At 44.2% G+C, this 13989-nt stretch overlaps 1 protein-coding gene across 1 annotated transcript; it reads right to left on the reverse strand.

Annotated features, from left to right (window-relative positions):
• Positions 1-1356: 1356 nt before the first annotated feature.
• On the reverse strand, positions 1357-3492 carry LOC130380016 (uncharacterized). Its single transcript, XM_056587199.1, has 5 exons — positions 3193-3492; positions 3045-3098; positions 2830-2907; positions 2343-2693; positions 1357-2247 (listed from the first exon to the last, which is right to left on the reverse strand). The coding sequence occupies exons 1-5, from the start codon at positions 3203-3205 to the stop codon at positions 1451-1453; spliced, it is 1293 nt and encodes a 430-aa protein (XP_056443174.1). The 5' UTR covers positions 3206-3492; the 3' UTR covers positions 1357-1450.
• Positions 3493-13989: the final 10497 nt, after the last annotated feature.

Here is a 13989-nt window from a genome sequence, read left to right on the forward strand (position 1 = left end):
TTAAGACACTACCATCGGCTGCACTTTGCGAGCAGCTTGTTACGACATCCGACAGCCTCTCCCTGATCAAATCAGGGACCTCCTGTAAATTTGCAAGGGATATACTTCTCAGATCAATGGACTGTCTAACCTCAAAGCCGTTAAACCGGGGAAATAATCTGGTATGCAACTCGTCATTATCTTCCCCCGTTACAGCAGGCATCTGTGTACCATCATAAGCAGCACCATCACCAGCACCTCCATCCCCCACCGCTACCGTCACCACTGTCATCATCGTCAACAACAACATCGCCATCATCGCCATCATCGCCACCACCATCACCACCACCCCCCACGCCACCATCACCACAACCACCACCACCACCACCACCACCGACCTGTATATTCGACTCTATAGGGACCCCTGCCACAGCCGGGGGGTCCTGAAAACCCTCGCCAATCCCTTCATCACGTTGCGACCCATGCGATACATCGATCTGTGTGGATATGTATAGACTCTCTTGTGCACTATCCAACCACCCCCCGACAGCGTTAAGTACATCTCGCGTGTTTGCCCCCGCATACAACACACCCCTCGACTCTATAGGGACCCCTGCCGCAGCCGGGGGGTCCTGAAAACCCTCGCCAATCCCTTCATTACGTTGCGACCCACGCGATACATCGATCTGTGTGGATATGTATAGACTCTCTTGTGCACTATCCAACCACCCCCCGACAGCGTTAAGTACATCTCGCGTGTTTGCCCCCGCATACAACACACCCCTCGACTCTATAGGGACCCCTGCCGCAGCCGGGGGGTCCTGAAAACCCTCGCCAATCCCTTCATCATGTTGCGACCCATGCGATACATCGATCTGTGTGGATATGTATAGACTCTCTTGTGCACTATCCAACCACCCCCCGACAGCGTTAAGTACATCTCGTGTGTTTGCCCCCGCATACAACACACCCCTTGTGTCTAAATCTCCTGACGCCTCTAGCCCCACCACGTCATCTAGACATGGTTCGTTCGAAACATTTATCTGTGCTGTCTGATATAGAGCATTAGCTATACTACGCCCCCCTGCATCAGCTGTAATTAACACCTGTCTAGTATGTCCTACGGCCGTATCGCCGGATGCATCATACCTCATTGCCATCTCTTCAAGTTCTAAATCCATAATGCTACCCCCACTATCAGATCTACGCCGTCTCTTGGGATTACCATCTATAGATTTGAATTTCCTTTTTCTAGGACTAATGGCGTTATGCATAGTGTACGGCTATAGTTTTTAATGCCGATAGATATAAAATAAATAAAATAAAATAAAATATATATATATAAAAATTATATAAAAAAAACGTTAATTAGTCAGGTATTAAAAGAAAAAAAGTTTTATTACATGCAGTTTAAAACAAAAAAAATACCCTCTCCACAAGATAAAAGAAAAAACAAAAACAAAAACACAAATCAAATATTAGCATTCACCGTAAGCTTTGCTAGTGTGTCATTCATCACACCCATCTCGGTACACATTGCCCGATTGGAATTGACGTTAGCTTCGCTAGCAGATCCCAATAACCATAATTTTCGACGGGTTTTAGAAGCTCTTAACAGCGCTTCTGAGCTAATTCTCGCTATGTCCTGCGTGTTGCCACGCACAGCTGCCTCGACCGCCGAATGCTTACGTTGAAGGACCACAATTGCACGTCCATTACTGGTCTCAGCGTTTGGGACTACATCAGTCATACGATCACGCGCATTTTCTTCCCTGATAGCGATGAAGGACTGCTTCGTCTGTTCTTCGAGAGCCTGATATCTATCGTCACCACGTTTACTCTGACGACCAATGGCTAAGGAGTTTACAGTCACCGTTGCAGCTAACACGGCTAATTTATCAGCAAATTCTTTACGCAATTTAGAATCTCGCACCGCTGCAAGGTATTCAGCACTAGCAATTGCGGGACCGGCTGGTAGCTGCGACCCCGCTACCTCATGAGCGATGGGACTCACGATACACGGAGGGTTGTGGATAGGGTCTTGAATGGTGTGTAGGGATCCAGATGCAGGATCTGCAGACTGGTGGTGTTGTACAGGCTCTGCACTGGTGGTAGCCTCTACGGATGTAGCTGGTGCGTCGACCCACAGAGATGGAGTGAAGTCGATATGTTCCAGCAGCGATGAATCCCAGGACGAGCCCAGGACGTCGTCAAGACCAGCCCAATCATTCAGCCCTGCTAGTGACGCACACTGGGGATCTCCATGGGCTAATTTGTAATAGAAAAAAGAAAAGAAATCAGTATCATTCCCATCACACTCTATAGAATATACACATACTTTTTTTTTTCATTTAATTTCCTACCGTGTTGTATAGTCCCATCCGGTTGCACTGTGACGGTCTCTGTAGGCGACGCCGACACATGCACATCCACTTCCCCAATCACTTGGTGGTTGGTATCAGCCCTTACAGCACCATGTTGCACAATTTGTGGGTTTATAACGGCCTGAATAACCTGATTATAATTCTCCGGAGCTAGACCGCCGTGGGTGGTGTCCTTGCGGGCCTTTTTATAAGGAATTTGTAGCTGTTCTATGGTCTGCGGTGAGCAGGGTATAGCCCCGCCTATTCCCGCCGCCCTTTTCAAATTCTTCTTGGATAGCCGACTTGGAGTTGGTCCGGGGGTTCGCTGATTGACTTTTGCAACGATAGGTACTAAACGTGGATCAACAACAAAATACAAAAAGTATTCAGGGGTTAGTTTTGTTTGTTTCAGATGTTAAATTAATAGATATTTTATTTTGATGATACACATATAGATATACTAATGGCGGATGTATTAACAACTTACCAAAACTACCGCTTGTCAGTGCATTAGTCTGATCGGCTAGAATCGGTCTTTCAATGTTGAGCCGAATATCCTGCAACCCTGTTACACATTGGGAAAAACACAAATTTAATAGTTGTTCTACATGAATATACCATAGTAACTAATAATAATAATGCTAGAGAGAGTGTTATGGATCTATATATATAACGCACTACTATAAAAACAAACAAACATACTTCCACGTGGACCCTGCGGCTGGCTCACGCTCTCACCGCCGGGACCGCAAATCGCTGTGAAGTAATCGCTGCTTCGGTCAGATATAAACAGCTGATTCACATAGACATAGACATAATATAATCATGATACACTCATATGAATACTTACAGTCAGTCGGCATAGTACTGCAGGACGGTTCGTTGTTGTTGTTGTTTTTTTCTTCCGGCTGCTACGACGCGTTTTACTAGCTTAGAATAGCACGTCTAACGTCTGGGGTCATAGGCCGATCTCTCCCGTGTCAATGGGACCCACATATTTATGCCTGATAAACGCCCATCTGTATCATTCGCACCTAGGCCCCCCGACGTCATAGACTCCCTACCAATAGGCTCTGATCACACACATACTTCGGTACCGCGGACCTACGCCCACTCGCCCGACCTTATACTGATAAATAAAGTTAATCCAAATACGGATGAAAAATTACTAAACTATCTTAATAGTATCATGATATCACCTAATATATTGTCAATGTGACCCAAAGTCGGTTTCGTAATATAGTGGGATAGAATATAAAAAGCACATTATTACGTCTCACTCACACACACACACACACACACACACACACACACACACACACACACACACACACACACACACACACACACACACACACACACACACACACACACACACACACACACACACACACACACATCAAATCACTCTACATACATCAAACAGCACTTGTTTTCCAGTACCAACGACTCTCCCCGTAATCAGCATGGGGGATGTGTTGTCGTCAAGCATGTGTAACAATCGCAGCTTTTGCATTTCCTCCAGACATTAAGGCCACTAAATATACAACCCCTCATTGTTCAAAGGCATTGAATTACACTTTTATCCTACACTACTTACAAACACATCTGTTATAAGAATTGTATCATATAATGCTACTGCTGTCCACATATTGTTAATAGAATCATAGCCCATGAAACATCTGTTGACACACTCTCACACACACACACACACAGACACACACACACACACACACACACACACACACACACACACACACACACACACACACACACACACACACACACACACACACACACTCACCCACACATCAAATCACTCTACATACATCAAACAGCCTGTGTCTTCCAGTGCCAACGACTCTGCATCCCTTCCTCCATCAAGGGTCTCACGCCGCAGTCCACCTAGACGACCGGCTGTCCTTCCAACGCCCGGTGATCTTCCTTTTAACACCCCTACAGCTCAGCCGATTCGGCTACGCATATCCCTAGCACACCCCTCACACACACACACACACACACACACACACACACACACACACACACACACACACACACACACACACACACACACACACACACACACACACACACACACACACACACACACACACACACACACACACACACAAATCACACCTCTGTCTATACAGATCCCGCACCCCAGCGACCCCTACAGGTTCACCACTGGCATTACACGGATCATCCCTACACGAAGGGTTTTATGGTTTATGACCCGTCATAAAACATAAACAGGAAGTACCTCTGTGAATAGGGGTCCCCCCTTCACCCCCACCCCCTCCCCAAACCGGAAGTGAGTTCAGATAGGAATGGATCCCAATAGCACTTTATATAGACTACTATTATGAAAGTAAAATGCACATTTCTCGTTAAAAATGTTTCCATAAAAGCATTTAATGGCGTAACTATGTTACTATTTCCACACAGAATAAAGAAAGATGTCGGCCGTATGCTTCTGTCCAAGCTCACTACTCTCTGCCAGTGACGTCGGGTCAAGCTCAACGCTGATTGGGCAACGCGGCTAATCAATTCAAGATCGGAGAGCGGACGCAATCGGAAATGTTCGGAAATGGCATCGACCGTTTCAAATGGCAACGACCGTTTACGAGATGGAAAGTCGCGTCGCCGCCGAGGAAGAATCGCATTGTGCGTTCACACCAAACGCGACGGGGCGACAAGATCCCATACAAAGTGAACGAAGAGACGCGTATAAGGGCGAGTTTTTTCGCGGGAGAAAACCGATGACAAGTTTTTGTCGTGATGACAGCCAATCAGCGTTCAACAGCGTGATAACTGAGTGACATGTGTAACGTAACAGCCAATCCGCGTTCAGCCGTCAAACTCAGTGCAGTGCAGTCCGGGTGAACCGCGGAATGGAGGAGAAAGTGATTGTTGCAGTTTGCGACTCCCGGAGCTCTATATATAATAGTATATAATATATTATATACTATATTATAATTGTATATATAATATCACGGCCAACAGCTCTGTCGCCTCCGGATGGCCGTAGCGTGGGGAGCTCTCATAGGGATTGGGCTTCTCGGGGTTTGTTTACCGGCATTGCTATGGTTTCCGGTCTTGTGTGTTCCAACGGTTTATTAGGTAGGCCCATCTAATAAATCTCTGTCTAATCAATGCTTCATTTTGTTTATGTCAGTTTAATTTTGTTACAAGTTTAATGCAAATGAGCACTGTTAGAATTCCAAAAGGCACAAGCTCTTACTTGGCTGTTTTCAGTCTGTGTTTTTAGTTGTATGGCACATAATGATGGCATTTGGGCTTAAAAAGCGAAACATATATCTTTTCGTCTAGACCAATTGATTTGAAAATGTACAATTTCCTAATACTAGTAGCACTTCTGATCAGATATTAAAGAGATGTAATGCAAACAAACACATTTATACTTATTTTCTCACCCAATGAGAATCGACAAGAGAATCGATAAGGAATCGGATCGATAAGCAGAATCGGAATCGGAATCGGAATCGGAAAATTCTTATAAATTCCCATCCCTACTCAGCAGCCCTTTGACATATCATAACCAGACTTGATACATAGACCCATAGCATCATCATGGGGACACTGCTTGAATTTGGTGACCATTGACCTCTAGGGGGCGCTATAATTAATGAAGACGTGTTTTAACTCCTTTCTCTTCACATGAGTACATTTCAAACTTATTTTCAATGTCTGATGATACTGTCAGACCTCCCCATATAGCTTACAAATTATTTCTCATTGCAACCTCAGAACTTGGCCACCATGTTGAAAGTTGTAAAAATCAGTTGTAAATTTCCACAGGCCACAAATAATGTCCAATCTTCATAAAACTTTGCAGATATGATCTTCAGAACAAGTTGAACAAATGTGTTAAACAGCTTTCTCAAATTCAAAACCGGTTGGCCGTGACAGGCAATCAAACGTGACGGCGCTCATTAATGAGTAGACACTGAACTCGTGTGGCGCTCATTAATGGGTAGACACTGCACTCATGTGGCGACAAGCGGTACTTAATGTTTAGTGCAACAATGACTATATTCACCATTCCGCCCACCTAAAATTTAAACTGCAATTCCCACTGGATTAGATGCTTCACGAACAACCTCCAGAACGGATGCTTGTTTACATTGTGTCTCTTTTAGGGATATTGTTCCGAATACCCCTATGTATTTGTGACCTTTGTTCTGCCAGGCAGACTGTATTGCGCCCTTACCTCTAGGTGGGGTCCTTTTCCCATTTGGTAAAATAATGCTCACCCCACCGGCTGTCGGTATTGCCGATTTCCGAGACGGTCGTCATGTAGCCCCCTGGCCGATTACGTCCATCCTGCAGAATTAGTTTACCGAGTCCCATTATGCTTGACACCCACATTGCTGCTCGCAGCTATATTTATTGGGTGTCAAGCAACTACGTTTCGAGACAACCTATTGTTTTTGTATGAGTTCTTATTAGGGGTCCAAGCCAACAGGTTGGATCCCTATTGTTTTTGTAGCGATTCTTCTTATTCTTCCCGCGGTGAAAGTGGAACTGCAGCCCAAACCGTAAATGGTGCACACGCGCCAATTACATGACTAGATCCAGAATCGGCACCGCTACTCAGATAACAAAATCCAGACACGCCGGTCCCTAGGTGGCGCTATACCAAGGAATACGCGTTTGGGGCTATAACTCCCACACCGAACCTCCCACAGTCCAAAAACTTGTACACACAGATGCACTGGAGTCTGCTGCATCTTTTGGCCTAGGCCACGCCCATTTGCGTCTATGAATATTTTTCGCTAAATCGCGAAAACCGCAAAAATGATTTTTCCCTACTCCTCCCACATTTCTTGACCAATCGACACCAAACTTTGCACACGGCATCTTCAGACCCACACGCAGAGAAATCATATACAGTTTTTTGATCCGACCTTCGACGACGAAACGGTAGAGTTTTGAATATTCTTTTATTAGCTAAATTAGACGTGGAAAATTAAAAAAACAAAAAATTCCAAAATTAGACATCGGATCGAGTCCAAATTTTAGACACATGTTGGTGCTAACCTTAATGACCTTCGATAAAAATTTCGGAAAATTTCGCCATTAGGGGGCGCAATAAACGAGGAAATTGTATATCTTCTACAAAAATTTCGCTGCGAAAACGCTACACTGACTTCTCGCTACTCCACAGGTTCAGGGTAGCGTTTTGAACACATGCTTCGCGTTTTTCCGGCGAAACGCACATTTCTTGTCGCGTTGTGCCGGCGAAATGCACACTTCTTGGACCCCTGCATAACTGCTTGCAGTTCTAGTTATTATTATCCTTCAGTGGGAGTCAATGGCAGCCCATAGAACCGCTTGGCGAAAAGTTGTGAAATTTGGCACACTGTTTCAAGACAGGCCCATTAGCCCATTAACCCAAACTCAGGTCGCTAGCCCAACAGCTCTAGCGCCACCAACAGGTCAAAGTTGGACATGCATTCATGTTCATAACTTTTGACCCATTCGACCAATATTCACAAACCTGGTATCATTGGATTCCTTGAACCAAGCCCAGTTCAACACACCCTATGACGTCATTGCGCCATGACCTATATTGCCGCCATCTTGGTTTATGTCAAAAACCTTCAAAATGCTACTCCTATCACAAATCTTGTCCAATGATCTCGAAACTTGGCAGACATAATCTTCTGGCCATCTTTGATGAAAAACATCGAATAGATTTGTCAAATTCAAAACCGTTTGCCCGCTAAAGCCAATCAAATTTGGCGGCAAAGCCGCCAAACAGGAAGTGAGCCGATTTCTCAGCATCCCTTTGACATATCATAACCAGACTTGGTATAAAGACCCATGGCCTCATAAAGGTGACACTGATTGAAGTTGGTGACCTTTGACCTCTAGGGGGCGCTGTTATTAATGTTGATGTGTTTTGACTCCTTTCTCTTCACATGAGTACATTTTAAACTCTTTTTCAATGTCGGGTGATACTATCAGACCTCCCCATATAGCTCATATATTACGTCTTGCAGAAATAACCGCGACAGCCAATGATATTTGACCGCGAACCCCCCAAACCGGAAACACGCCAATATCTCAGCAGCCCTTTGACATATCATAACCAAACTTGATACATAGACCCATAGCATCATCATGGGGACACTGCTTGAATTTGGTGACCATTGACCTCTAGGGGGTGCTATAATTAATGAAGACGTGTTTTAACTCCTTTCTCTTCACATGAGTACATTTCAAACTTATTTTCAATGTCTGATGATACTGTCAGACCTCCCCATATAGCTTACAAATTATTTCTCCTTGCAACCTCAGAACTTGGCCACCATGTTGAAAGTTGTCAAAATCAGTTGTAAATTTCCACAGAACACAAATAATGTCCAATCTTCATAAAACTTTGCAGATATGATCTTCAGAACAAGTTGAACAAATGTGTTAAACAGCTTTCTCAAATTCAAAACCGTTTGGCCGTGACAGGCAATCAAACGTGACGGCGCTCATTAATGAGTAGAAACTGCACTCGTGTGGCGCTCATTAATGGGTAGACACTGCACTCGTGTGGCGACAAGCGGTACTTAATGTATAATGCAACAATGACTATATTCACCATTCCGCCCGCCTACAATATAAACTGCAATTCCCACTGGATTAGATGCTTCACGAACAACCTCCAGAACGGATGCTTGTTTACATTGTGTCTCTTTTAGGGATATTGTTCCGAATACCCCTATGTATTTGTGACCTTTGTTCTGCCAGGCAGACTGTATTGCGCCCTTACCTCTAGGTGGGGTCCTTTTCCCATTTGGTAAAATAATGCTCACCCCACCGGCTGTCGGTATTGCCGATTTCCGAGACGGTCGTCATGTAGCCCCCTGGCCGATTACGTCCATCCTGCAGAATTAGTTTACCGAGTCCCATTATGCTTGACACCCACATTGCTGCTCGCAGCTATATTTATTGGGTGTCAAGCAACTACGTTTCGAGACAACCTATTGTTTTTGTATGAGTTCTTATTAGGGGTCCAAGCCAACAGGTTGGATCCCTATTGTTTTTGTAGCGATTCTTCTTATTCTTCCCGCGGTGAAAGTGGAACTGCAGCCCAAACCGTAAATGGTGCACACGCGCCAATTACATGACTAGATCCAGAATCGGCACCGCTACTCAGATAACAAAATCCAGACACGCCGGTCCCTAGGTGGCGCTATACCAAGGAATACGCGTTTGGGGCTATAACTCCCACACCGAACCTCCCACAGTCCAAAAACTTGTACACACAGATGCACTGGAGTCTGCTGCATCTTTTGGCCTAGGCCACGCCCATTTGCGTCTATGAATATTTTTCGCTAAATCGCGAAAACCGCAAAAATGATTTTTCCCTACTCCTCCCACATTTCTTGACCAATCGACACCAAACTTTGCACACGGCATCTTCAGACCCACACGCAGAGAAATCATATACAGTTTTTTGATCCGACCTTCGACGACGAAACGGTAGAGTTTTGAATATTCTTTTATTAGCTAAATTAGACGTGGAAAATTAAAAAAACAAAAAATTCCAAAATTAGACATCGGATCGAGTCCAAATTTTAGACACATGTTGGTGCTAACCTTAATGACCTTCGATAAAAATTTCGGAAAATTTCGCCATTAGGGGGCGCAATAAACGAGGAAATTGTATATCTTCTACAAAAATTTCGCTGCGAAAACGCTACACTGACTTCTCGCTACTCCACAGGTTCAGGGTAGCGTTTTGAACACATGCTTCGCGTTTTTCCGGCGAAATGCACATTTCTTGTCGCGTTGTGCCGGCGAAATGCACACTTCTTGGACCCCTGCATAACTGCTTGCAGTTCTAGTTATTATTATCCTTCAGTGGGAGTCAATGGCAGCCCATAGAACCGCTTGGCGAAAAGTTGTGAAATTTGGCACACTGTTTCAAGACAGGCCCATTAGCCCATTAACCCAAACTCAGGTCGCTAGCCCAACAGCTCTAGCGCCACCAACAGGTCAAAGTTGGACATGCATTCATGTTCATAACTTTTGACCCATTCGACCAATATTCACAAACCTGGTATCATTGGATTCCTTGAACCAAGCCCAGTTCAACACACCCTATGACGTCATTGCGCCATGACCTATATTGCCGCCATCTTGGTTTATGTCAAAAACCTTCAAAATGCTACTCCTATCACAAATCTTGTCCAATGATCTCGAAACTTGGCAGACATAATCTTCTGGCCATCTTTGATGAAAAACATCGAATAGATTTGTCAAATTCAAAACCGTTTGCCCGCTAAAGCCAATCAAATTTGGCGGCAAAGCCGCCAAACAGGAAGTGAGCCGATTTCTCAGCATCCCTTTGACATATCATAACCAGACTTGGTATAAAGACCCATGGCCTCATAAAGGTGACACTGATTGAAGTTGGTGACCTTTGACCTCTAGGGGGCGCTGTTATTAATGTTGATGTGTTTTGACTCCTTTCTCTTCACATGAGTACATTTTAAACTCTTTTTCAATGTCGGGTGATACTATCAGACCTCCCCATATAGCTCATATATTACGTCTTGCAGAAATAACCGCGACAGCCAATGATATTTGACCGCGAACCCCCCAAACCGGAAACACGCCAATATCTCAGCAGCCCTTTGACATATCATAACCAAACTTGATACATAGACCCATAGCATCATCATGGGGACACTGCTTGAATTTGGTGACCATTGACCTCTAGGGGGTGCTATAATTAATGAAGACGTGTTTTAACTCCTTTCTCTTCACATGAGTACATTTCAAACTTATTTTCAATGTCTGATGATACTGTCAGACCTCCCCATATAGCTTACAAATTATTTCTCCTTGCAACCTCAGAACTTGGCCACCATGTTGAAAGTTGTCAAAATCAGTTGTAAATTTCCACAGAACACAAATAATGTCCAATCTTCATAAAACTTTGCAGATATGATCTTCAGAACAAGTTGAACAAATGTGTTAAACAGCTTTCTCAAATTCAAAACCGTTTGGCCGTGACAGGCAATCAAACGTGACGGCGCTCATTAATGAGTAGAAACTGCACTCGTGTGGCGCTCATTAATGGGTAGACACTGCACTCGTGTGGCGACAAGCGGTACTTAATGTATAATGCAACAATGACTATATTCACCATTCCGCCCGCCTACAATATAAACTGCAATTCCCACTGGATTAGATGCTTCACGAACAACCTCCAGAACGGATGCTTGTTTACATTGTGTCTCTTTTAGGGATATTGTTCCGAATACCCCTATGTATTTGTGACATTTGTTCTGTCAGGCAGACTGTATTGCGCCCTTACCTCTAGGTGGGGTCCTTTTCCCATTTACTTATCCCACCGGTAGTGGTGCCGAGATGATGCCTCATGAAACGTCAAAGCCTCAAAGCCAGATGAACCACCAAAGTGGTTCGTGCTCGAAGCTTCAAATGAGTACGCTAGGGACATCTAGTGGTGAATGAAATTATGACAACCCAACCCAAAATGTGATTTTTGCTTCGTGTGCCGATACAACATTAAATCATTTGAGAATTGAAGTCATTGCAATGATACATGTGTGTGAGTGTGACATTCATAAAATGGCACAGAGCTCATGCTAGAAAATAAATCATTTGGCAAAAGTGTGTCTTAACAGACGCTTTTATCCAAAGCGACTTACTTCGGTAAATACACACATTGACACACCGACGGCAGAGTCAACCATGCAAGGCGACAGTCAGCTGTCAGGAGCAAAGTGACAGGGTCACAACAACACTGAGCTAGGAGGAGCTGGGGATTGAACTAGCAACCTACTGGTTACAAGTCAACTGCTCTACCTCCTGAGCTAAGCCGACCCACACTGAATGATAACTGAGAAGGACTGATTAATTTAATAGCCATTAAAGTGTTCTGGACAGTGGTTATTGAAACCTTATTGGGAGCAACTAGATGAAAATGCTCCCAAACAGGGGAAAACCATCTCTTTTTGGCAAACTCCATGATGAATAATGAACGTGATGTTTCGATTGATACTACAGAAAATGCAATGCTCAAACTACTACGATCACAGACCAGTGGTATATTGAATATACCACAAGGTTGTGATCGTATACGGGACATCTTTATAGTCGAAATCTCCCGCCAATACTGAACCCATATTTCGAAGCAGAAGTCCGAGGCGAAGCCTCGAACGTCACACCCTACGTCATTTCGCCAACGTGAATCCTACTCAAAGCGGAGCTTCGCTGGGGGAGGAGCCGAGATACTCGACACACGCCTCGATGCCTCGACACAAAACGTAACATCACTACCCACCGGCTGTCGGTATTGCCGATTTCCGAGACGGTCGTCATGTAGCCCCCTTGCCGATTACGTCCGTCCGGCAGAATTAGCTTACCGAGTCCCATTACGCTTGACACCCACATTGCTGCTCGCAGCTATGTTTGGGTGTCAAGCAACTATGTTGCGAGACAACCTATTGTTTTTGTACGAATTCCTATTATTGGGTGTCAAGCAACTATGTTGCGAGACAACCTATTGTTTTTGTACGAATTCCTATTATTATTATTGGGTGTCAAGCAACTATGTTGCGAGACAACCTATTGTTTTTGTACGAATTCCTATTATTGGGTGTCAAGCAACTATGTTGCGAGACAACCTATTGTTTTCGTACGAATTCCTATTATTATTATTATTGGGTGTCAAGCAACTATGTTGCGAGACAACCTATTGCTATTGTACGAATTCCTATTATTATTATTGGGTGTCAAGCAACTATGTTGCGAGACAACCTATTGTTTTTGTATGAATTCCTATTATTATACTGCCATGGGAGTCAATGGCAGCCCATAGCACCGCTTGGCGAAAAGTTGTGAAATTTGGCACACTGGTTCAGGACAGCTCCATTAGCCCATTAGGCCAATCTCAGGTCGCCTGCCCAACAGCTCTAGCGCCACCAACAGGTCAAAGTTGGACATGCATTCATGTTCATAACTTTCGACTTATTTGACCAATATTCACAAACCAGGTATCATTGGATTCCTTGAACCAAGCCCAGTTCAACACACCCTATGACGTCATTGCGCCATGACGCATATTCCCGCCATCTTGGTTTATGTCAAAAACCTTCAAAGTGCTACTCCTATCACAAATCTTGTCCAATCATCTCGAAACTTGGCACATATGATCTTCCGGCCATGTTTGATAAAAAACATTGAATAGATTTTTCAAATTCTAAACCGTTTGGCCGCTAAAGCCAATCAAATTTGGCGGCGAAGCCGCCAAACGGGATGTAAGCCCATATCTCAGCAGCCCTTTGACATATCATAACCAACCTTGGTATATAGACCTAAGACCCCATAAAGGTGACACTTAATGAATTTGGTGACCTTTGACCTCTAGGATGCGCTGTTATTAATGTTGATGTGTTTTGACTCCTTTCTCCTCACATGAGTACATTTAAAACTTATTTTCAATGTATTGTGATACTCTCAGACCTCCCCGTATAGCTAGTATATTATTTCTTGCAGAAATATCCGCGACAGCAAATGATATTCGACCGCGAAGCCCCTAAACTGGAAACACGCCAATATCTCAGCAGCCCTTTGACATATCATAACCAAACTT

Source organism: Gadus chalcogrammus, chromosome 3 (assembly GCF_026213295.1).
Source record: "Gadus chalcogrammus isolate NIFS_2021 chromosome 3, NIFS_Gcha_1.0, whole genome shotgun sequence".
NCBI classification, from domain to species: domain Eukaryota; kingdom Metazoa; phylum Chordata; class Actinopteri; order Gadiformes; family Gadidae; genus Gadus; species Gadus chalcogrammus.

What these genes read in the sequence shown, in the direction of transcription:
- LOC130380016 (XM_056587199.1), bottom strand. An exon ending in ACTGACAAGCGGTAGTTTTG is followed by an intron (nt 2,694 to 2,829) that starts GTAAGTTGTTAA and finishes ATCCACGTTTAG; the next exon opens with TACCTATCGTTGCAAAAGTC. An exon ending in GGATGGGACTATACAACACG is followed by an intron (nt 2,248 to 2,342) that starts GTAGGAAATTAA and finishes ATTACAAATTAG; the next exon opens with CCCATGGAGATCCCCAGTGT.